A 26,500-nucleotide genomic window follows, 5' to 3' on the forward strand; every position below is an offset into this window, starting at 1 on the left:
GTTTATTTTTTATTTTGCAAAAATAATTCTTTTCAGTGTGGTTTTTGTTTTGCAAAAATGCTTCATTTTAGTTTAGTTTTTATTTTGCAAAAATGCTTCATAATAGTCTAGTTTCTACTTTGCAAAAATGCTTCATAATAGTCTAGTTTTTATTTTGCTTAAATGTTTCATTATAGTTTAGTTATTATTTTGCAAAAAATGCTTCATTATTGTTTAATTTTTTTTTTGCAAAAATGCTTCATTATAGTTTAATTTTTTTTGCAAAAATGCTTCATTATAGTTTAGTTTTTATTTTGCAAAAATGCTTCATTATAGTTTAGTTTTTATTTCGCAAAAATGCTTCATTTTAGTTTAGTTTTTATTTTGCAAAAATGCTTCATTATAAGTTTAGTTTTTATTTTGCAAAAATGTTTCATTATAGTTTAGTTTTTATTTTGCAAAAATGCTTAATTAGTTTAGTTTTTATTTTACAAAAATGCTTCATTATAGTTTAGTTTTTATTTTGCAAAAATGCTTCATTTTAGTTTAGTTTTTATTTCGTCAAAATGCTTCATTATAGTTTAGTTTTTATTTCACAAAAATGCTTCATTTTAGTTTAGTTTTTATTTTGCAAAAATAATTCATTTCAGTTTGTTTTTTTTTTCCCAAAACGCTTCAGTGTAGTTTAGTTTTTTTTGTTTGTTTTTTTGTTTGTTTGTTTGTTTTTTGGAAAAATAATTCATTTCAGTTTAGTTTTTGTAATGCAACAATTTTTGTTTAGTTTTAGTTATTATTTTGCAAAAATGCTTTATTTTAGTTGAGTTATTATTTTACAAAAATGTGTCATTTAAGTTAATTTTTTTTTATAAAAATGCTTTATTTTAGTTTAGTATTACTTGAGGAAAAATGCTTCTTTTTTATATTATTTTATATTAGTTTTTATTTCGCATAAAACAATACTTTTTTAAAAATAATGTTCATTTTTACTAGTTTTTATTTTGCAAAAATGCTTCATAATAGTCTAGTTTTTACTTTGCAAAAATGCTTCATAATAGTCTAGTTTCTACTTTGCAAAAATGCTTCATAATAGTCTAGTTTTTATTTTGCTTAAATGTTTCATTATAGTTTAGTTATTATTTTGCAAAAAATGCTTCATTATTGTTTAATTTTTTTTTTGCAAAAATGCTTCATTATAGTTTAATTTTTTTTTGCAAAAATGCTTCATTATAGTTTAGTTTTTATTTTGCAAAAATGCTTCATTATAGTTTAGTTTTTATTTCGCAAAAATGCTTCATTTTAGTTTAGTTTTTATTTTGCAAAAATGCTTCATTATAAGTTTAGTTTTTATTTTGCAAAAATGTTTCATTATAGTTTAGTTTTTATTTTGCAAAAATGCTTAATTAGTTTAGTTTTTATTTTACAAAAATGCTTCATTATAGTTTAGTTTTTATTTTGCAAAAATGCTTCATTTTAGTTTAGTTTTTATTTCGTCAAAATGCTTCATTATAGTTTAGTTTTTATTTCACAAAAATGCTTCATTTTAGTTTAGTTTTTATTTTGCAAAAATAATTCATTTCAGTTTGTTTTTTTTTTTCCCAAAACGCTTCAGTGTAGTTTAGTTTTTTTTGTTTGTTTGTTTGTTTGTTTGTTTGTTTGTTTTTTGGAAAAATAATTCATTTCAGTTTAGTTTTTGTAATGCAACAATTTTTGTTTAGTTTTAGTTATTATTTTGCAAAAATGCTTTATTTTAGTTTAGTTATTATTTTACAAAAATGTGTCATTTAAGTTAATTTTTTTTTATAAAAATGCTTTATTTTAGTTTAGTATTACTTGAGGAAAAATGCTTCTTTTTTATATTATTTTATATTAGTTTTTATTTCGCATAAAACAATACTTTTTTAAAAATAATGTTCATTTTTACTAGTTTTTATTTTGCAAAAAAAGGAAACATTTAAGTTTAGTTTTGTATTTTTTTAAGTTTGTTTTTATTAGTTTTTATTTAGCAAAAATAGTTTGTTTTTATTAATCATTGTGTTTGTTTTAGTTTTTTTCAGATAGGCCTACATGTCACAGCTGAGTGAACATCATACATTTTTCAAAAACATATTCAACTGGCTAGTCTTCACTAATTCTTTTATTCAATTAAAGATGATGTTCAAATACAACCCCAGATGTAAAGCTACCACTGTGTGAAGTCTTAACCAATGAAATCAGGCCATTTTACTCTCCCCAGGCTTGGGTGTAGGTGCCAATCAGTATGGTTGTGTCAAAGACTAAAACTTAGGAGAGTTTTTCTCATTTTTATTTAATTTTATTTAGTTCTGTAAGCACACAGTTTTAGTTAGTTTTAGGGTTTTTTTGGTAGAGCTTAGGTTTTATTTACTTTCAGTTAACTTAAATGATTTTCAAATTTTAGTTTTAGTTATTTAGTTAGTTTTAGTTAACTATAATAACCCTGATGTGGAGGGCTGCAGTGATGGTCTTGGAAGAGAACTATATGGTTCCTGAAGGTCTTTGCAAACCAAGTCTGTTTGTTTTCTCAGATTTTTTTTTCACATTTAAAGAAAATCAAGGTCATGTTGTTCTAATCATGTTTTCACACTGATGACTTAAGTCCATATCATTTAGATGGGCGACTGGTGGGCCTAACCCAGCCCGACCTCCCTCTTGCCCTGTCTCACACTGAAACCTCACTTTTAAAACTGTTGTTTGCCCGTGTATTAAGTGTAAATAACAGATTAAGGCATTAGTTCGTTCTCACAGCCACCTAACAAAGACTGAATTCAAAGTTGTTCTCCTTCTCTACAGTTTGGCACAGCTGAGTTGGTGCTGTGTGAAGCTCTCTGTCAGGATGGCAGGATCCAGAGCCACAGGCCTTATCTCCTTAGCAGGTCGTTCAGTCTATTTTAGATTTGATTCTCAACTTGGGAACAAGCAGGATCTGAGGCTGCACATTGGTTCATAATTGAACATAATTCAAAATGTACCTCCATCTTCATCTACATGACTGAGCATTACTGGAACAACAAACTGAAGTATGCTAAATCACTGCAAAGTAAAAAACAAAAAAGCATTGCGGTGAAACTTAGTTGCCTTTATCTAATCAGTCAAAGCTTCTAAAACTCCACACCCCTCCTTAGTTTTTGCTCAGGCTTGCAGCTCAGATGGTATCATTTATGTTTGCTCTTATTTGTGCGGTTGCATTGGGAACGCTTCCCAAAATCTTTTAAAAAAGATGAAGCAAAAAAGGAGAGTCTGGCATTTTTCCCTGCTGTTGTTGCAGTTCAAGGAGCTGCCTGTAGGAGGCAGCAGCGATGCATGACTTCTCCAGCGCCTCAGTCAGTGTTGGAAAGATCCTGCTCTGCAAATTTGAACATGCAAAGACAAAGAGCCGTGCTCTTGTGCATGCCTCTTTTGTACTATAAGATATTTTTACAGAGGTGAGGTAGGATTTAATTGCGTCTGAGAAAAATGCTGGCATGAATGGTGGCTTTACACCAAAAATGTCGTGCATTCTCCCTCCTTAAATAACTGTGCTTTACTGCCAGGAAAAACACTTAATCCCATAATAAAGTGTCTGCTTTTTTCCAAAATAAAAGTCCTGTCATTGAAAGAGTTGAGCACAGTGAAAGCCACATTTTGGTCTGCTCCTGGTGCAACAGTGATAAAGTTTATGGAGTCAAATTTATGATCAAGGAAGGATGAAATAGAGTTTGAAGATGAGCATCTGAGAAGAGCATTATGTTTTTTTTGCTGACTGTGCAGGATGTCATCTTTTCCAGCGCTCTCTGCCCTGTTTTCATCAGTAAACACCACATGGAAACAGCTGATAATGATGTTTTTGGTGGATTCTGATAAAATAATATTGTGGTCTGCTGCAGACGTCTGTGTGAAAAGGTTACTGGGTGCATTAGGGGTTGGATCTCATTAGATTAATGCATCCTCAGAGGAATAGCTTTAATTAAATGACATTCTTCTGAGAGGGCTGCTGAGGCTTTAAAACAAGCTTGATGCTGTGGAATTACTTTTGTTTTTGTCTTTATGTGTGGTTAAGTATAGCTCTGAGTCTCAGGCGGTTTTTGTAAATTAAAGTTTTGATTTATATCGGGAACGGCCTTGTATTCGACATGTCTTATTTTAATCACAGCAATTGAGTTTAACTTTAATTTGGAAAAAAAAAAAAACATTAATCTTCTTGCAAGTACGACTGCTTGGAAAGCACTTGATAAATTTAATGATTTTATTGAGTTTCTGCTGTAACCGTCTGACTTTATTCTGCATGACATCAGCTTTTGTGCCAACATTGGTAATAAAGGTACATTACGTAGACTTTCTGGACTGAAATGTTGACCGGCCACTTTATTAGGTACACCTTGCTAGTGCTGGGTTCTTTGTGGCATAGTTTCATTATGGTGCTGGAACCTTTCTTCGCCATTCTGATTCTCAGTTTGAACTTCAGCAAGTCGTCTTGACCATGTCTGCATGCCTAAATGCGTCAAGTTGCTGCTACGTGATTGGCTGGTTAGCCATTTGTATTAACAAGCACTTGAAAAGGTGTACCTAATAAAGTGGCCGGTGAGTGTATATACAGTAAAGGTCTTGTGAAGGCAGCTGTGACATATGTGATGTATTTTTTCTTGCTGATGTTTCATGAAAGACTCCATTAGGAAGCTGCTGAAAGCTGCTGTGCTGGGTCTCATTCATGGTTTTGTGCTTGCTCATGATGGAGCACAATTCTCCTTTATTGACCATGTCACTGGTTCCCAGCGTAAGGTCTCGGACCCCTGAGGGGGAACGCCAAAGATCTCATAGAGGGTGAAAGGCTTTTTTTTCTTCTTTGAGGTTGTCAAAATTAGATTTGCATTCGAGATATTATTGGCCTGATAGTGGTGACATATGACATGATTTATTTGGATGCATTTCAATCTGTTCTTATAGGATTTTATAGTTTTAAAATCAATGAATCTAATCGATTGAATTTAACTCGATCATCTTGTACACGTTTTATTGCTTTTTTTGTCTTGTATCTGACTCCTTTTAAATGACAATTTCAATGTTTTGCTATTTTCTGTCGTGTTAAATTTTACTCTTAAAACTAGCCAGTGCTTAAACCATCTTTTTCATCAAGGGCCGGATTACGGTGGCAACAGGCTGAGTAAGTCAAGTCAACCCAGACATCCTTCTCCCCTAACCTGACACACAGGTTAGGGATTTGTTTCACATCTATCATCTCTCATACAGAGACAGAGAACAGCATAACGCGAACCATGGCGACTGTAGACATGTCAGTACACGACTTGTTGTTTTTGAAAAGGAAACAACTCTTTGTTCTTCTTTAAGATTTATTTTTGGCCTTTTTGCCTTTATTTGATAGGACAGTGGATAGAGTTGGAAACAGGGGAGAGAGTGGGGAGAGATAGGCAGGAAATAGTGCCACGGGCTGGATTCGAACCCGGGTCACCTGCGTATATGGCATGCACCTTAACCACTTGACTACCGGTGTGCCTCTTTGTTCTTCTTTTAACAAAGAAATGTCATCAAGTTCTGATAAAACTGGTGCTTTAGCGGCATCCATGCTAATCTCTTCCACCATAATTGCACCATCCTCTTGTTGCTGCTTGCTTACGTGACGACTCCGCTGCCCCCAAAAGAACTTCCTTTCGCTGACTGGTCCTGTCACTTTCCAACCAGGCCCAAACGGTTCAGCAAACGGGAGCTTTTGAAGATGGATTCGCCAGTAAGAAACACAGAGACAGGCTTATCCATCTGCTTTGCAAGGTTACTTCTCCCCAGCGACACTTTCCAACTCCTTATGGGGGATCCTGAGGCCTTCTTAGACCAGACAGGACAGATAATCCCTCAAGCACATTCTGGGTCTTTCCTGTGGTCTCCTCCTAGCTGGACGTACCTGGAAGACCTCCAGAGGGAGGCAGTTAGGACCACCTCAACTGGCTCCTTTCCTCTGGATGTCTGAACTCCACACCCCTCCTCAGCAATCTTATAAGTTTCTGACATGCTACACTGTGAGACATGACAGGACATCAAGTTTGATGTGTGCAGACTGTACCATGGCAACTTCCACTAAACATCGCTAAATTGCAGGTATGACATACACCGGTATGCAAGAAATAAACATCATCAGTGTCGTGGTAAATAATGAAGCAAAGCAGCAACTGGTTGGTGAGTCGACGTAGGTCGTAGCAGCAGTCACACTGTGAGATGGTCATCCTAAATTTCTGACACCATCAGAATTTTATACCAGGCTATCTTTGGTTGCAAGACCATGTCAACAACCATCCTTCAGTCTGTCTCAGACCAAAGTTTTAGTGCCACAAACAAAGGTATCGACACGACTGGTCATCATTCATCTGGGACAGGCCAAAATCAAACAGTGTATACCTGGCTTGACGCTGAGCCCAGCCACTCTCCAGAGAAAACTTGTTCTGGCTACTTGTATCTGTAATCTCATTCTTTTGGTCATTACCCAGAGTTCATGATTGTAGGTGAAGGTTGGGATATAGACCCACCGGTAAATCAACAAGCTCAGCCTTTTAGCTCAGCTCCCTCTTCATCACATTAGGCCTGTCTATCTGTTGCTGCCTTTTTCCCTCACTCATGAACAAGACCCTAGCCCCCAGTTTCCATATACAGCGTGCGCGCCGTGGAACACCGGCGAATCGTACTGCGGAGCACTTTGCTCTCTCTTTAGTCTATCAGAGCATTTCCATAGCCGGCACTCCAGACCAGCAGAGGCACGTGCCTGGAGCGCACTCCGCTCTGCTTTGTTTCAGACGTGTTGCAGGTCTATTTTGCCAAACCTCGTAAATTCACTGTTGTTCAGAAAGCACCAAACATGGAAGTCACAAGTGTAGAACATCAGTTCTTTCAAAATAAAACACAATGCACAGACTCCGGATCGTAAATCATTATCATGTCAACATTACATCTCATCCTGCAGCGAGAGCACAGGGTCACCGAGAGGTCAGTGGGTCACAGAGCTATGACGACGCCATTGAAGGGGAAAAGTTCACTTTTGGGGCTATTTAGCCAAAGAATTTTGCATAAAACAACAGATCCTTTAAGCAAACATGAATCTTTTAACTTCATAATGTACTCACTCAATGGTGGAAGCAATAATATCATGGACTTATACTGGAAAGAATGATAAAATAACCCTAAAAGGTAAAATAGCGCTCTAGACTCGCTTCCAGTGGGCAAGGTCGCTCTCCTTTTGTCAGAGCAAACCTGCGGTGCTTTGGTGTGCAGCGTGCACGCTGTATATGGAAATCGGAGGAGAGATACTTGAACTCCTTCACCTGTGGCAGAGACTCACTCCCCACCTGGAGGGAGCAATCCATCGTTTTTTGGCAGAGAATCATGGCCTCAGACTTGGAGGTGCTGACCCTCATCCCAACACCTTCACACTCAATTACAAACAGTCCCAGTGGATGCTGGAGGTCCCAGCTGAAGAAGCCAACAGAATCACATCATCTGCATAAAGCAGAGATGGAATTCTGAGGTCCCTTAACCGGAAACCCTCCTCCTCCTGGCTGCGAGATGCTGTCCATGAAAATCACTATCAGAATCTGTGATAAGGGGCGGTTCTACCGGATGGTAACACGAATGTGAACACAACCCTTGGTTTGGTTATACAGGGACCTGATGGCTTGCCACAATGTCCTGAGGGCCCATAATCCCATAGTGCCCCAACATAACTGCCCAGGCAAATGATGGTAAGCCTTCTCCAAGCCATGTAGACTGGATGAGCAAACTCCTATGCCCTTGAAGACGCCCTGCAAGTGTCAAGAGCTGGTCCACTGTCCCACTGCCAGGACAGAGTCTGTAAAGTTCCTCCTGTATTAGAGGTTTGATCCCCAGGACCCTTGAGTAAACTTTCCTGGTAGGCTGAGTACTGTGATACCCCGCGTTTAAAATCTTTCTCTGACTAAATATTCATTCATGGCTGATATAGATTCACTTTAATGCTCCTGATTTTAATCTTTCCTGATTCTTCTCCTGCTTTTTCCTGTCTTTTAATGTAATTCCCCATGTTGCCTGATTTGCTGCATCATCCACTTAAAAGTAGGTGAGTGTGTCATCGTCTGATGAAATATTTACACGATCCACCAGAGAAAAGCAGCAGAAAATTCACAGAATTGTCCAAGTCAGTGCATGTAAATTACCCTTACATAAACAGGCCTGCATCCTCGTGGAGAAGGAGGATGCTGGGACGTTAATTAGGTGATGATTTGCGGCCAGTCGCCAGGTTTGTCCCAGTTGTCCTATGACGCAGGATTCTTAATGGATCAGCCCAGTGAATGGCTGTGGGTCTGGTAATGCAGGTCAAGGGGAGTTAAATCATTCCTTTTAATGTCTTGGAGCGCATGTAAATGACCTCAGAAGGATGACTGCATCGCTTGTAATTTCATTGAAAGTGGGAGAAAGAGGAAGGAGGGAAAGAGAGAGTAAAAACATTGTCTCCAGAAGCTTGTGTGGGTGAAATTGTGTGCGTCTTTGTTGGGTACAGTCTGCCTTTACTGTTGACAAAGCATGCAGAGTCAGAGAAATGACTAAGCTGTAAAGAGGGAGGGGGAGAGAGAGAGCGAAGTGAAAGTGAGCGATGGAGAGGGATGGCAAGGTTAAGGAAAAGAAAAGAAAGCAAACCAGCGAAGAAGAAGAAGAAGAGGGAGAGAGAGCAAAGTGAGAGCGTCTCAGCATCCCCTTGGCAGAAAGAGGAAGCGAAGACAGAGGAGTCAGAGAGTCGACGCCCTGCTCCGGCTGAATGAGCAGCTCTGCTTTCTCTCCTCCGCGCGCTCATCCCTCCATCCCCGCTGAGCCGCACACTGGAGGATACGACTCAGCGGACGGCTGAGGTTTGTTTTTGGAGATTGTGTTTCAAGCGGAATAAATGGGAATCCTTTACGGCTGCGGGAGATAAACTGACACCTAAGTGATTCAAAAGCCTGCCAGACGGTGCACCTGTGAGAGGATTTCCTTCTCCACACTCAGAGGAGGGCAAAGTTGCTGCATCCACCTGGAGGAGGAATCAGCCAGATAATTCAGTCCTGCATGAGTGTTTGGTGGCACCATGGGATGCACCACCAGCGTGGTTCTTTTGGAGGGGCTGCGCTCCATCCTTGAGAGGAACTGTGGCTACATTAAGGGGGCGGTGGAGCTGGGGGGTCTGGAGGAGGAGGAAGAAACAGTGAGTCTGAGGGGATCGCAGGACTGGATGCCCACTACTGCTTTGGTAAACACCTTATGTTTGCATAATGTAACTTTGAGTTGTCTCTAATTTCATCTCTTTTGCAAACATGATATTTTGATTGAATGTGACTTTTCAGGCTCAAACTTAATTCTCATTTTAATTTCATTTTGCAAAGAATTTCCTCACATTGGTGCCTCTATTTAGCATCTGTATTTTCACAGAAACATGCAGAAAATGAATAATTTACAGACTTGTTGGATTAAACATGAGTTACTGCACATATCAGCAGATTTTTTGGCTAATAATCCCCCTAATAGACTCCCCAGAGGAACTAGATTTAGCAGTGGAGTGCTTCTTTCACCGGCTCGATAGCACAATTAGAAGCGCAGCATCAAAAGCTCAACATTTGGCTGCAAGGATGTCTAAGCTACGTCTCAGACGAAGGTTTGGAAGTTGTGTTTTGCTTCCGTTTGAATGTTGGATTTATGCACTACTTCCGTCCAGTTAGCTCCATTAGCCAGCAGCCCGCCCTGCGTTAAGTCAAAGAGATTTAATGGACAATCAATAGCAAAGGGGGTTAAGTAGGATTGCAAGTGCACACAGAGTCAAGGACATTCACTACGGACCATCATCACTTCTGGATGTTTCCTTTGCAACCATTAAGCTGTGGTTGGCCTCCCATAACCTTTCCCAACAATTACAGTGATAAATAAAATAGAATATAAAAAGTATTCACCTCCTTAAATGTTTTGCCCTTTGACTTGGCCGTTCAAGAACGTTCTCCCCATTGTCTTTAAACCACTGATCATCAACTGGCGGTCCAGGGGCCATATCAGGCCCCCCAAAGCTTTCTGTCCGGCCCCCAAAACATCGTTAAATTCGGAAAAGAAGGAAAAGAAGATGTTGTGGTTTTAAGAGTATCCTTTGGCTTTAAATGTTTGCAGCTGTTTAATCCATCCCACAAACAATTAACATTAAATAGTCTGCTTTTACAGACGTTTACTTTTCAGTCATATTTATATATTTTTTAAAAAGAGGTAAGGTCAGTGTTACAAAAATAATGGGTGATAAATGGAAATGGGTTGTGGAGTGGCACAAAGGGAGAAAAATGGGCAAAAAGGGGTGAAAGTATCAAAAATGCATTAAAAGTGTCAAAATAGTGCAAAAAAGTCATAAAAAGGGGTTAAAAAATGTCAAAAAGTGGAACCAAGAGTATAAAACATGCTGGAAAAGTGGTTTAAAAGGAGTTAAGAATGGAAAAAAATGGGTTAAAGTGGCAAAAAGTAACAAAAATTGGTTAAAAGTGGCAAAAACAGCACAAATAGCCTGGCAAAGTAGCAAAAAGGGGTGAAAAGTAGCAAACATCGATTTAAATGTTGAAAAAAATGTAATGAAAAGGGGCTATAAGTGGCAAAAATGGACAACAGTTGGTAAAACATGCAGGAAAGAGGGTTGAAAGGGGTTAAAATCTTGCAAAAAATGGTAAATGAGGCTAAAAGTATTCAAAGTGGGTTAAAAGTGGCAAAAAATAGTTCATAGAGTTAATGAGAATGGGTTACAAAGTGGAAAATAGAAGAAAAGTGGCAAAATGGATACAAGAGTGGATCAAAGAGGATTAAACATGCAGAAAAAGTAGTTTAAATTGGCTGAAGAATTGGGAAAAAAATGAGTTAAAGAGGCAAAAAGTATCAAAAAGGGGTTAAAAGTGCCAAAAATGGGGGATAGATAGGGATAGATCTCACTGGTAATGACTAAAAATGTCCTGCATTTTGAAAGAAAATACAAATACTACAATAATATTTATTTGATTTTTGTGGATTTCAAAGACTGGCCCCCAGGGTCTCTGTCGAGAATAAATCTGGCCCTTACGCAGATGTACTTGATGACCTCTGCTTTAAACCATTTCTGTGTAGCTTTCTCTGTATACTTCGGGTCATAGTCCTACTGGAAAATAAATCTTCTCTCAAGCTGTAGTTCTCTTGCAGACTGAATAAGACCGTCCTCCAGGATTTTCCTATATTTTGCTGCTTTCATTTTACCCTTTACCTTTACAAGGCTTCCAGGGCTGGCTGCCGAGTAGCATCCCCACGGCATGATGCTGCCACCACAAGTTGGGATGGTGTGTTTTTAGTGATATACAGTGTTGTTTGGTGGCCAAATAGTACCGGTTTAGTCTCATCAAACCAAAGAACAGTCCTCCACTTGACTGTGGAGTCTCCCACATACCTTTTGGTTAACTCTAGTCCAGATTTTATGAGTTCTCTTCACTTTCTCTTTAGCCACTCTCCCAAAAAGCTTTGACTGATGAAGAACCATCATAAAAACACAACAAAACTTTGTTTGGTTGTCTCCTCTGTAGCAGCAATCACAGTCGTCCAAGCAGTGGTTAGAAATCCGCTGCCCCATGTTGTCCATGCCACTGGTGATGGAGCAGACGCCTGTGAGACAGATGCTTGGTACGGCAGGTTTGTGTGGGTGATGCTGAACAGACAGTGTCCACGGTGCAAGGGGTCCAAGGTGAGGAAGAGGAGAGCCAAAAACCCCCTCTAGTCTTACTGGTGTTGGACATCCAGTCTGCTCTGCAAATGGCCTACTAGCTCCCAGCTAGGCACGGAATGTTTTCGTGCAGCCAGGTCTCTGTTATTATCAAGACAGTCCTCCAAGCGGTGGTTAGAAATCCACAGCCTTAAGTTGTTGGCGAGAAAGATGCTTGGTACGGCAGGTTTGTGTGGGGCCACTCTTAGACTTGTCTGCAGCCAGGCTTGTTTGTTCTGCTTCCACCTTCTTGCACAACGCCGTCTCTTCCTCCTCCCCACCCGGCTGTAGGTGTCATGCTGCCTCCGCGTCCTCCTCCTTTCAGTCTAAGCACAGTCATAGGTGTCTTGGTGGCCTCACTCACTGGTCTCCTTCTTGCACGCTCACTCAGTTTGTGAGGACGGTCTGATCTAGGCAGAGTTACACATGTGTCATATTCCTTCCATTTCTTCATGATGGATTTAACTGAACTCCAGGGGATGTTCAGAGCCTTGGAATTTCTCTGTATCAGTCCTCTGACATATACTTTTCAATAACATTTTAACCGAGTTGTTTTTTTGTCTTTATGGTGTAATGGTAGCCATGTATACTGATTAACCAGTGATTGTACCTTCCAGACACAGGTGTCTTTATACTACAATCACTTGAGACTCATTCACTGTACTCAGGTGATCCACACGTCACTAATTGTGAGACTACTAGCACCAATTGGCTGGACCTCTGCTGAATTAGGCTTGTCATTTTAAAGGGGGGAATGTTTATTTTACATTACATATTTTCATTTACTTGACATTACTTGACATATTGTTTTATTATTTCTTTTAATTATATTGGCTATGATTGATTTATAAAATCAACTGATTCAATTCCATCATATTAAGTTTAAATTTTGCAATAAAAGGGAGCACCACCCAAGAATAATTTCATCATTCCAAGCATCTATGCTCGTGACTTCAATTGTAATTGGGCCTTTGGACATTCTACAGTCACTACACCCACATCCACCCCTGTGTTTTTGTTACTTCCTTTAAACCAAACCATCTTTTTTTGGAAGCTGTTAATTAAACGTTATCATAGCGTGAAATACCCCTCATTTAGACTTTTTTTTTTTTTTTTTGCTGTTATAGTAAGATTACCATCCTTATAGAGACTGCAAAAGTGTTTATTTCAATGTATGTAATGTACACTGGATGGTCCAGATGTATGGAGTTCTGCATGATTGGTGGATGACAACCATGCTCCGAGGAGGTGGTGGAATGATGTTTTGGACTGGAATCGTAGGAAGTGAGTTGGTAGGCCCCTCTTGGTGCCTGAAGGTGTGAAAATCACCTCAGCAACTACCTGTTTCATTCCATGGTACAAAAAGAAGAACCATGCCTTCAGCAAGACAATGCACTCACATGCTGCAAAAAATCCCACTAAGTTTTGGCTGCCATGGGCACAAAGGTGTGACCACCTTTATCATCTGACCTCAACCCTACCTCGAACTTGTAGAGCATCTGTGTTTTTGTTACGTCCTTAAAACCAAACTGTCCTCTCTTTTTGGATCTGTTCATTAAATATTGTTATCGTAGTGTGAAATACCCCTCATTTAGACCTTTTCTTGCCTGTATAGTAAGATTACTATCCTATAGAGACTGCAAAAGTGTTTATTTCAATGTATGTTCTCTAATTAATGGCCTTTTGTTTGGTAATCTGAGTTTTCTACAATATTTGGACATCCGCTATATAGAGACGGTTTCTAAGGTTTTTGTCCTGTGACCGCTATGGGTCATCAGTTTGTAAGAGAAGCCTGAATGAATCTGTGAGGTTTGAGTCAACGTTTTGTCCCTGTAGATTAATCCATGCAGGGACTTTCTGTGCCTCACTTTTCGCAGCACCTCTGAGAGCTCTGACATCAGGAAAACCCCCTCTCTGCTATCACAGTTAACTCATCCCACATGTTTTCCCCTGTTTTACCTGGAGCTACAATAAAATAATGCTGACCACTGAGCTGCTCTTTGATTAAAGGATATTCTGCCTTTTTACTCAAACGTTCCTGACAGGTGAGTGGTTTTCGTGTAAGAAGCTAACATGGGAGTATACTCGTGTAAATGTGGGGGGAAAGGTTCACCTCTTTCCAGGCAACACCCTCACACTTTCTCTCTCTGGGGCGTCTGTAGCGATCATCAGCTTCCAAACATTACGTCAACCTATGCTTACGCAATTCTCCGCAGACTTCGTGTGACGCTCTACGTCTACATATGTGTGCGAGCACGCCTCATGGGAAGGGTGTGGAAGGCTCACATGTCCTAATGGGTTCAAGCTGTGTAAAAGCTAATGGACGCCATCCTCCTCCTCTTTAAACTCTCTCTCACAAGTTTTATTTTTACGTCAGGCTCTTACGCACATGGTCTTGTAAACTAATCTGCACTCCTGTTGTCCGTCACACAGGGATGCGGACACAAACTCACACATCCTCGTGGTATTGCTGGCACGGTACCAGCGCTAGCTCCAGGAAGCGTGATGGTGTGAGAGCACTCCAGAGAAGCGGGTGAATGAAGCAGGATGACCTCAGTGCAGTCAGAGTCTCTGACAAGAGGCTGATTATCACGCTGAGCTGGTGACGCTGTCACTGAGGCCTCCACGGGACGACAGGGTGGTGGGGGGGGGTGGGGGGGGGGGTGGTACAGTCAGCAGTCCATCACCAGAGTGAGGCCAGGAGAGCAGAAATGACAGGAATATGGACCAGGTTTCCACTGTCTTTCAGCCCTTTCTGACTAAACTGACATTTAGGCTGCTATAAAGGAAGGTCAAATGTGTCCAAGTAAGCTGTGCATCAAAATCCAAGAGTTTGGTATTAAAACAGGATAAAATTAGAAATTTCCTTCCTAGGATGTCTAATTTCTAATGTATTTGCTCTCTGATGTGGCATACATTCTTTTTGGGGGCTTTTGCACTTCTTTCATCAAGGACTCTGGAGTTATAAGAGAGTAGAATGGCATGTGCTGAAGGTTAGTCAAACCCCAGCAACCTCTATGAGGGCTGTTGCTTCTATATTCGGGGCACCTCAAGGCTACCAGGTTAGCCTGTCTGATCCGTGTCTTGCTATCTAGAAAGCTTTAGCTTGCTTTTGAGGAGTTATCTCACCCTGCCTCAAGCCTCGTTTTTAGCATGCTAGCTAAAGCTATGAACTTGATACTAATGTTAGCATCCCATCTAATTAGTTTGCTATCTCCCTTTATTATTATGTCCTCATGTTCGCCCTCTTAAAGCCAGGCGTATATACCACGCTATGTCCAGCTGACTGTTGAAGTCATGGTGGAATGTCGGTTCACACTGTGGGACTGAACCGTTTATGGCGCAGGATTATTGCGCAAGATTTATGTGCTCACGCTGTGTGTTTGAAGCTGGGACAGACTGTGACAAGAGTAGTGAATTATCCTTTAAAACAGTCACACATGGAGGTTGAAGTCGTATATATTGTACTGTTTTTAGGCTTCAAGTAGCTGAAAATTAACCTTGCAAATAAGATGGATACGCCATTTCCGTGTTTCTCACTAGCAAATCCATCTTGCAAAGCTCCCATCTGAACAGTTTGGGCCCGGTTAGAAAGTGACAGGACCAATCAGTGTCGAGGGGCAGTACTTTCAGGCGCGGCGGAGTTGTGATGTAAGCAAGCAGCAACAAGAGGCCGGTGCAACTGTGGCGGAAGAGCTTAGCGTGGATGCTGCTAAAGCGCCAGTTTTATCAGAAGTTGAGGACATTTCTTCGTTAAAAGAAGAACAAAGAACAGAATTGAGTTGTTTTCTTTTCAAAAGTCGCGTACTGATGTGTCGACAGTCGTTGGCCCGACTTCGTGTCCCCCTGTACGCTGCAAGATACGATCAAGTCAGCATGACTTCCAAGGGAGTTGTGCTGCTAAAATTTGTTTCAGAAAATTGCACATGTATGACCAGCCAAACATGATAAATGGATGGGAATGCCATTAGTTGACAGGTATTTGGTCTTTCCCCAAAGTTAAATTTGCCTGGATGATTGTGCAGCTGTGAAAAATCTCCTGATAAGTCGCAAACAGGTATTTGAAGCTGCTGGTGTCTCTGGAGTCTCAAGAACCTCTAGATGAAGGATCCTCCAGAGGTGTTCTGATGTGCATAAGCTGTATTTCAGCCACCCTTAACCAATATCCAAGAGGAGAAACGATTACAGTGGGCTCAGAAATATATTTATAGAATACACAAACTTTTTTTGTTGTATCGGCATTTCATCCACATGGAAATGGCGTTTTGGGAGGCTGTAAACGATACTTTTTGAAACCAGGTCCCAGAGTGAACAGATCTATAAACACTTACCGTTTCATCTCCATGTGGACAGTCAACTGCATCTTTCTTGAAACGATTACATCATACGAAGCATAGCCCACTTAAGCCGCATGCGCCGGCCAAGCCAAAACAACAATGGCGGATACAGGGTTGTGTTCGTGCTGCAGAAGCTACTGAGCTTATTATGGCTTTAACAGCAAAATCTGATCCTCCTTTACCACCACCAAGAACAACAGACACCAGATGTTCTTAGATCCACTGTGGAGAACAACAAGGAGGGCAACCAGGAGAAAGATGTGGACAGTTTCTGTAATCTTCTTCTCTCTTTTAGTGCATTTCCGTGGCAGCATTACAGCACCACTTACAGGCTTGGCATATGTACTACAGTGTTTCTGTTTCTTTTAAGTGGTTCTGTGCTTACGTGGACATGTCTGAAATGTTCCCGTGTTCACAGAAAACTTTTTCAAAATGAAACAGAAATATATCATTTTCATTTCCGTGTGGAAAAGGCCTTGGACTAATTTTCAAACAGTTTTATTCACTGGCGAATGCCGTGTTACACTGGACAGCCTGGCTGGACGAAGGTCTGGCTGGTTGGTGGATGGCCACCATGCCTCAACAAGGCTCAGCAAGGAGGTGGAAGAGTCATGTTTTGGGCTGGAATCATAGAAAGTGAGTTAGTAGGCCCCTTTAAGTGCCTGAAGTTGTGAAAATGACCTCAGCAACTACTTATTCCCTTCCATGGTACAAAAAGAAGAACCGTGCCTTCCGCAAGACAATGCACCATCCCATGGAGCAAAAAAATCCCGATAAGTTTTGGCTGCTATGGGCATAAAGGTGTGACCACCTTTATCCTCTGCTTCAATCCTACCTCAAACCTGTGGAGCATCCTTAAAAGGAGTCTCTATGAGGGTGGATAGCAGTTTACCTCAAAACAGTGGCTCTGGGAGGCAATTCTGGCATCCTCGAAGGAGATGGACAAGTTCAATGGATGAGAGTTTTTAGGTCTTATTAAAGAAAAGGCTCCTATGCTAATATGGAACCTGATTAAAAAAGCTTTGATTTAAGAAAAATCAACTCTTGATATGATAGTAAAAGTCTCTCTACAGGCATAAACATGTTGGTTATTATGCCTGTACCTTGTGAACTCTTTCTGTCTTACTTCACCTCCTGGTTGCCCTCCTGGCTGTTTGAACCATTATTTTACTCCTTCTGTGCCGCTTCCTGTGTTTTTTTAAAGGCCTTATTTCTCTGAATGGTACATTTCAGCGAATCTCTTTGAAGCGAGTACAGTTAAAACAAGTTATGCTAATGATGCACAGCGCCTCACACATCAGAGCACCCTGCCGCACAAAAAAGTGAATGTCACACACATGCAGAGCACCCTCGCCTGCCTTTGTGCTACGTTTTGTTGGAGGGGATATCACTAAAATTTGCAGAGAGATGACGGCCTTTGAAGTCATCTCGACCCTGTCATCCCATCTCCACACCCTTCTCATGTTTTAGAGCCCAAACTCCTCTGCCCTGAGACATAATTGGATGAGTTATTAATCATGCTTGTTGAGTCAGAGATCCAGTGGCTTGTAAATATCAGTGCGGTTAACAAGTTGTGCAGCAAAAGAGAAGAGAAAACCCTCTCCAAAATATAGGATTTGCATAAATCTACCCGCAGTAATTCCTCCATGAAAACTTTAAATGTCATCATTCTGAAACAGGCTCTCCGATAGAAAACAGCTGAGCCGAGGCGCCTTCGTTGCTCGAAGATAAAAGGCGAGAGATTCTCCTTTGAGAGAGCGCTGACTGGATGGAGAAACAAGGGGCAGCTCAAACTCTTCCTGAAGCAGCAGGAGAGCGCGTGTGCGAGTGCGTGTGAGTGCATGTTGTGTCTTAGAGCCGGATGGAGGGAAAGAGTGTTTTCTCTGACCCTGCTGTGGGAGCCTGCTGCAGCGGATACGGTGTAAGAACGGTTCAAAGAAGAGAAAATATCAATGGGGAGTAGAAATTTATCAACACAGACCGAGTGTCTAAATGATGGTTCTGTGAGTAGTCACAGTTATTCTTTGAAATGACAACAGTAACACTGTTATTCCACCTTACATGTGACCCAAGAGCCAAACGATACTTATTCTAGGGACAAAGCAGCACCATAGTTTGACTTGTGACCCACTGTTAACCTCCAAAGAACATTAAGGGTGTCATTAGTTTGTTTCTAACTAGCAAAAAATAGCTGCTTTCAGACCCAGAATGCAACTCTCTGAAGGCTTAATTCCACATTCACATCAGATTCTTCTTCAAAATTTTAAAGAATCGTATTCTGTATGTAAAGAAAAGTTGTTTAAAGTAATTATTGGCTCCAAAGCGAAGGCTGTGCTGTATCTGATAAATGCTCTAAAGATCTCTGGCTGTCGAGTTAAAAAGAAATGAGCTTACCAGACGTGAGGCCTGCTCTTCAGCTCCTCATCTTTGCTGGAGGCTAAAGACTCCTGGCTAAACACAGTAAGAACTACTGGAGTTACATTCAGGGAAATACAAACACGCTGCATCTGGATACAAGTTTTTAAAGGAGAAAGAAATGCAATGAGAGAAAACCATGTTGTGTTCTGCTGCATTGATTTAGAACTAATTTATCAGGCCAAACCAATGTCTGATAATCAGTAATGTTCACTTTTAAGGCAACAGACCATTTATGGTTCTTTGTGACATCTCAGTTATGGTAATGTTGGGATATTCTTGTTTTTTAATATGGAAAAGGCATTAACTGTTTCCTGTTTGGTTATGTTTTTGAGCAAAGTTTAAAAAAGGGAAATTCCTCCATGTGTTTAGGTTCCCTTTATGACCTAAGATCAAATACAATACTATAAACTGTATGATGTGATACTGTCCAATATACAAGTAGATACTACCTGACACCACACTACATCCCAACACATGGCACACCAAACACTAAATGATGCAATATGATTCATTACAACATTATACAGTACGTTACAATATGCTATGATACAATATGATAGAGTAGGATACAATATGTTATGATGTAACAGTGTATGATTTGTTACAATATGATACAATCAATACAATACAACGCGATGCATTATGCAACATTTTGTTTGGCTTCATTACAATAAAATACGATATGATACCTTACCTTAAGGCATGATATGATCTGATGTGCTACGATACAATACAGTACAAAACAAAACAGTATGCTACAATATGATATGTAGCAATATGATACTATTAAACCCTATGATATGGTACCTTACATTATGTTATGTTATGATTCATTGCGTTACAATACAATACCATATAATAGCACACAATTTGTTATGATACTATATGTTACTATATGATACAATACGATGCACATCATTATGGCACATAATATGATACAATTAAGCAAAGTGTAATTTGATACGATACCATATGATATCACAAAACATAATACAATATGATACGGTACAGTACGGTTCAATGTGATAAGTAGCCATACCATACAGTACCATACCATACTATACTATACCATACCAAAACATACCATACCATACCATACCATACTATACCATACCATACCATACTATACCATACCATACTAAAACATACCATACCGTACCATACTATACCATACTAAAACATACAATACCATACCATACCATACTATACCATACCATACCGTACCATACCATACCATACCATACTATACTATACTAAAACATACCATACCATACCGTACCATACTAAAACATACCATACCATACCATACCACACCATACTAAAACATACAATACCATGCCATACCATACTATACCGTACCATACCGTACCATTCCATACCATACTATACTAAAACATACCATACCATACCATACCATACTAAAACATACAATACCATACCATACTATACCATACCATACCATACTAAAACATACAATACCATACCATACTATACCATACCAAAACATACAATACCATACCATACCATACTATACCATACCAAAACATACAATACCATACCATACCGTACTATACCATACCATATCATACTTTACCATACCATACAATACAATACTATATCATACCATACCATACTATGCTATATCATACCATACCATACCATACCATGCCATACTATACTATATCATACCATACCATACCATACCAAACAATACCAAACCATAACATTCCATACCATACCGTACCATACTATACCATTCCATACAATACTATTCTATATAATACCATATCATACTATACTATATCATACCATGAAATTCCAAACCATACCATACCATACCATACCGTACCATACTATACCATACCATACCTTACCATACTATACCATACCATACCTTACCATACTATACCATACCATACTATACCATACCATACAATACAATACTATATCATACCATACCATACCATACTAAAAAAAACATACCATACCATGCTATACTACATCATACCATACCATACCATACCATACTATACTATATCATACCTTATCATACTCTTCCATACCCTACCATACCATGCTATACTGTATCATACTATACCATACCATACCATACCATACTATACTATATCAAACCATGCCATGCCATGCCATACCATACCATACCATTTCCTTGGAGCCCCCCTACATGTACCTAAGAAAGGTGGAGCCCCCCCAGGACCATGGTTTTATGGTTTTAGTCAATATTTGCAAATCTAGTTTTGGCAGCCTCAGAGCAGACAAAGCCCCCGCCCGCCCGCCTGCCCGCCAACCTCCCATGGGGTCCTGGACCCTAGGTTGGGAACCAATGCCATTGGGTATGTTGTGATGTATAATGCCATATGATATGGTACAGTGTGATACAATATGATGCGGTACTGTACAGTACGGTATAGTCTGGTACAATATGATGAGATACGTTACAATACGTTTTCATACCAATGAAACCACAAACAGCATACATGCATTCAAGTTTTGCTTTAGTACCCCAAAATATTTACAAAGAAATTCGCATGTATATGTGTATATATATTTTCAATTATCTGCTCCTTCTTCACCCTCTTTGCCCCTTTGTATTTTCACCACACAAAGACAGCAGGCAGGTGGAGCAGGCACATGACAACATGATCTCTGGGCCGTTTCCAAGTTTTTAACAGGGGAGTGGTTGAATTCTCCTCCCCTCCTCCTTACAGAAATCACATACTGTACGTACACAACCACTCATACATCCACACACTCCCACAGCTGCACAGCTGTAACGGAGGGAGGGGCCCGACCCTCCTGATGAGAGACAGAGCGGGAGAGAGCGAGAGGCTGGGCTATTGTGATTGAGTACTGAGGGAATCTCACTGGACGTCTGCAAAGCTCTCACACACTGCAGGCAACTTTTATACCATGGCAGTGAGTGTGCCGTGAGTCTGTTCACCTGATTGAAGGATACCCGCAGACACTGAGCGCCATGCAGGGCCGGGCAGGAAAAGCCCCCAAACGGGAGATGGTGATAGAGTCCCCGCAGCAGTACAAGTGCCTGGCTGAGATTGAGGCAGAGGTGGAAGGGGTGTCACAGGTGGCAGCGGTGAGTGCAAGCTCTTACATCGAGTTTTTACAAGATTTAGCTCTGGGAGTTTTCTCACTAAAAGGAACTGATGTGATCTGATTGTCTGAGCGAGTTTTTATCGCTTGGATTCACTTTCAAGAGCAGCTTTGAAGAAATTTTAAAAGGCAGAGACGGAAATGGGAAATAGCAGCTTCAGGGTACACCTCTCCAGGGGGTTGGATGTTGATCTTTTTTTAGGAAATTGGAGCACTTGTGGCTTCCTTTGTTCATTAACCATTTCTGTGCATCAGTCAGGAAGTTTGACAAGTTCACGACTCACTAGGAAGCTGCGGAAAGCCAAATATAAGGCGCTTTCTTTCATAATTTTCATGCAAATTATCCCTAAATTTGGATTATTCTGATTAGCAAATCAGGATTAAAAATGCTAGCTTAGCTGTTGGGTAAGAGTATTATTACCCTGACCTCACAGAGTAGAGTATCTACATCATCCTGAGCCTCAAAGTTTAACTTTATCCTTGTATAGCTGCCTCTCTAATGTATTCATGTGATAATTACTGATTCTGAGTAAAGTCAGAGTTCGCAGCTGCTTGTTGTTATCTCCTGTCTGGATGGAAAAGATCCAGCAGGGAGTCAGGCACGGCGATTTACTGCTTATCAGATGATCTTTCACATCCAAAGGCCAGAGCAATATGGAGGGATGTTTTTTTTATTGCATCATCAGGGGGATTGCTTGGACGAATCAAAATATAAATCTATGGTCAGACGACTTTTTAATTGGCCTCAGCGTGTTCTGTGTTCATTGGAGTCAGACCAAGAGGCTAATCCAAATAATCTGGATCCTGACCACACCTAGTGGACACACCAGGTCCAGGAGGTTCTAATAATTCAGAAATGACAGCGAGACCAGAGGTAACTTCTTTGTGGCTGATTTCCCTCATGTTTGTTGATTGTTTAATAGACAACATGACAGAGTGAACGCGTCTTAACTGTTATGGTCCAGGGTAAAATTTGAATAATTTTGGACATATTGCCATGAAAATTTGCAAAGGCAACTTAAAGTCCAGAGAGATGTACTAATCAACAATGCTAACAAACTAAATTTGCATAAAATAGACGACTCTTGTGTACAGAAAGGATAAAAACTGTGCACACTGCTTTTGCAACCCTCCTCCACCCCAGCTCCTCCTTTATTATGCTTCTGACTTAATCAATGTCACACACCCTGTCCTGTGTATATTAAAGTGGCCCAAGAGGCCTTATACATTTCTTTATGTAGCCCTCAGTCGAAAAAGTTTGGACACTCCTGATGTAGACTGATGGATAAAAAAAAAAAAAAAAAAAAAAACACTCCCCTAAAGTGGGCAATTGGGAACCTCCTTTCATTGTCTGAGTAGTCCCAGATCACCTCAGGAAGACTGAACAGAAAGCTCTGTCGTCTAAGAGCCTGCTGTCCGCATATCTTACTTCTACATGTATCACATGACCATCACAGCCCAAACAGCATTTAGGGCTAGATCAGGTGTGAACAGCCTTTTTAAAGTCCAGCCACGAATTCTCTCTTGCACTGCGGCCACTCCATAACATCCACCCTGTTGTCTTTAAACAATTTCCGTGTAGCTTTCCCTGTATGTTTTGAGTCATTGTGTTGCTGGAAAAAGTCTTCTCCCAACAACTTCTCTTGCAGACCTTTACAAGCCTTCCAGGCCTGGCTGCCAAGAAGCATCCCCACAGCATGATGCTGCCTCCACAAGTGGGGATGGTGTTTGTGGGGATGTGCAGTGTTTGGCGTCTGCCACTCTCATTTGCCACTCTCCCATAAAGCTTTGACTGGTGAAGAACCCAGCCAACAGTTGTTGTCTGCAGAGTCTCTCCATCTCAGCTGCTGAAGCTTGTAACTCCTTCAGAGTAGTCATAGGTGTTTTGGTGGCCTCTCTCACTAGTCTCCTTCTTGCACGCCCACTCATCTCTAGGCAGATTTACACAATTGCCGTATTCCTTCCATGAACTCAGGGGGATGTTCAGTGTCTTGGAAAGATTTTCTCTGAGTTGCTTGGAGTGTTCCTTTGTCTTTGTAGTGTAATGGTAGCCAGGAATAATGACAACCAGTGACTGGACCTTCCAGACACAGATGTCTTTACACTAAAATCACTTGAGACACATTCACTGCACTCAGGTGATCATCATTTCACTTTTTTTGGTGAGACTACTAGCATAATTTCTTTGTCTTTTCTTTGTTCATTCTCATTTCTTAAGCTTTAAAGTGTGTTATTAGGATGGAAGTTTGTATATTTGTTCAACCTTAGATTATAAATTGTGTTGAAGTTTTAGGTTCAAACTGCATTTTATCATCAGTATTGGTTTCAGCTAAAATGAATTTGTAAATGTCAGGTTTTCTGGTATCGGCAAAAATCCAGTAGCCAGTTTCTACAAAGGTTATATGAAGTATGATGATGGTGGTTGCCATATTGAAAATACTGCCTATAATTATCATTGAATCAATCTAGAGGCAGGCAAAGAAGTAAGGCTGAAGCTTAAGTGTGCCTTAAGCCCTTTGACTAAGGGCGCATTCACACCAGAGCTGTTTGGTCCGCTTTAAACGAATTCTGGTCCGTTTTCCCGGATAGTCCGGTTTATTTGGAGTGGTGTGAAAGCTCACACGAACTCTGGTGCGGACCAAACAAACGGACTCTGGTCCGCTTGAAAACAGGGGGTCTGGGTCCGCTTCCAAATGTACCCTGGTACGGTTCGTTGGAGGAGTGAAAGCAAAGCAGACCAACTTGTGAACCAAAGACAGTAAGTGGCATAAAGCGTAATGATATGAGGATTTATATGTGATTTAATACACTCAAGTACATGTCGGTACCTCGCTTGCCGTCTATGTAGCCATGGCAACACGTCGTAGTCCATGCTTATTTATTCATCTCGTATAAAGAATGACATGTTGGACAGCTCACCATCTCGCTGACTTCTCCTTCTGCCGAGTGCAAGAGCAGAAACTCCAAGACAGCGTAAATTCTGTTTTTTCATTTATTATGTGGAAATAAGACTGGTGGAAGGAGCTGGATTTCCCCGTTTCGTCTTCTTCTTCGCTGGCTTTTCTTCTTGGTCGCCGTTTGTTTGTGACGACAGCGCCCCTATCGGGCAGATGTTGTAGGCGTTTAGACGGTTTGGTCTGTTGACAAAGAGCAGTATGAATGCAAACCACACCAAAGGAAAGTGCAACATTGCTGCAATTTCCATTCAAAAACAGACCGAGTCCCCCGGACTATCAGGTGTGAAAACGACTTAAAGGTACAACACATCGACCTTCAAGCAAAATAAGCCACACCCCTCAATATACCAATTAAGGCATAGCTTGTCATCAAAACATTCAACCTTATACAGTTCTTAGCAATAATGAAATGAGCTAAACAGAGAAAAAACGTTTATTTTACAAGGCTTTAAACTTGTTTAATCACTCTGTAAAAATTGGATGGGCTCTAAAGGGTATCATTGACTTTTGGAGCCAGCCTCTAGTGGACAGTCAAGGAATTGCAGCTGTGCATTTCAGCACTGATTTGTTCAAAATCTATTATATTATCTTTGTTTGAACTTAAAAAGCTCCAGTCTAGACAGCTTCCTTTGAGGTTTCCTATTTTACAATTGCTACATCTTTAGTCCAAATTATCTGGAGGAAAGTTGACACTTGGTTATATATTTTTGTCCTTTTCCATCCATAAGGAGACAATTTCCAGCTTTTCTTTTAGCATCTTGGAGTTATAAACTGTTCTTGTGAGAGAACCAATCATTTAAGAACATCTTCTGTCTCTTTAAAGAAAACAGCACTCTCATTTTTATTCATAAATGTTGCCTTTCTGTGATGCTTTGAAGCAGAGGAAATTAAAGAGAGGAAGGATTGGCTTTTGCCTTTTTTTCCTGAAGTTTTCTTTCTTACAACCTAAAATTATTTTGGTAGCTGTTTTTTATTTAAAGTTCTGAATATTCAAAGGGATTCAACAACTACAATCTGTCTTTATCCATCTTTAAATAGTTCAGATGTTGTTTACCTCCATGTGTGTGTCACATGTGAAGCTCTGTTTTTCTCATATCACTGTCAGGCTTCTTACAAGCTGGAGAAATCTCCCGGGTCTCTTCAGAGGAATGTAGGAGCGGACGTCTGCAGCGCCGAGGGAGTTTAATCTGAGCTACATCATGAACCAGGCTGGACTATCTTACCTACTGCCAAACGCCGTGCTAACAAAGCCCTCTCTGTTAAAAGCTATCGGTTGGATTTATGATATGAGGGAGAAAATGTTTAGATGGTGCGTCTTCTTGCAGTGGGTGTTGGTATGAAGAGGTTACGCCTGTTCCTGGAAAGTCTCAGAGAACAGATTAAAAGAGCTGCAGAGGCCGCTTTTATCCAGCGAGAGTTTTGAACGTGAGCTCATGACACGCTGAATGGTACAATGGCACAAGCAGCCTCTCGCCTCTCACATCCAGCGTCTCCTCTTCTGTTAACCCGCATTCATTTCTGTCTGCTGCTGTGGAAAAGACAATAGCAACTTGTTGTCCAGACAGTATAAAAACCCCTAATCTCCCTCTGTAAGTTGGCCAACAGCCCTTACACTGATTCCCTCAAATCCGCCGTATGAAGAGAAATATTTTCAGGAGCTGCATGTTGTTGATCCGCTGCTGTGTTTTCTTCTTTCAGGTGAAGCCAAAGATCATCGAGCCTCTGGACTATGAGAATGTGATTCTGCAGAGGAAGACTCAGATCATCAGTGATGTTCTGCGGGACATGCTGCAGTTCCCTACAGATGACTTCCAGGTGTGTAATGAGGGTTCTCTCTTGTCATTTAAACCATTAGACGGCAAAGAAGAGCGCACAACATTCGCCATGCCGAAAAATCTCAAAGAAAAATATTTCTCACGTAGACAATAGCATAGTTC

At 40.4% G+C, this 26,500-nt stretch overlaps 1 protein-coding gene across 5 annotated transcripts in view; it reads left to right on the forward strand.

The window, feature by feature from the left end:
• The window catches only part of LOC121506166 (dedicator of cytokinesis protein 9-like), a 107,051-nt gene that overhangs the window by 15,929 nt on the left and 64,622 nt on the right, over positions 1–26,500 (forward strand). For 4 of the 5 annotated variants that reach the window (XM_041781797.1, XM_041781799.1, XM_041781801.1 and 1 more), the window contains exon 2: positions 26,262–26,378. In XM_041781797.1, the coding sequence (XP_041637731.1) occupies positions 26,262–26,378 (117 nt within the window). Of the gene's footprint in view, positions 1–21,341; positions 21,590–26,261; positions 26,379–26,500 lie in introns of those variants that run through there. The other variant, XM_041781800.1, reaches the window with a different exon arrangement.

This window comes from Cheilinus undulatus, linkage group 24 (genome assembly GCF_018320785.1).
Source record: "Cheilinus undulatus linkage group 24, ASM1832078v1, whole genome shotgun sequence".
Taxonomy (NCBI): Eukaryota; Metazoa; Chordata; class Actinopteri; order Labriformes; family Labridae; genus Cheilinus; species Cheilinus undulatus.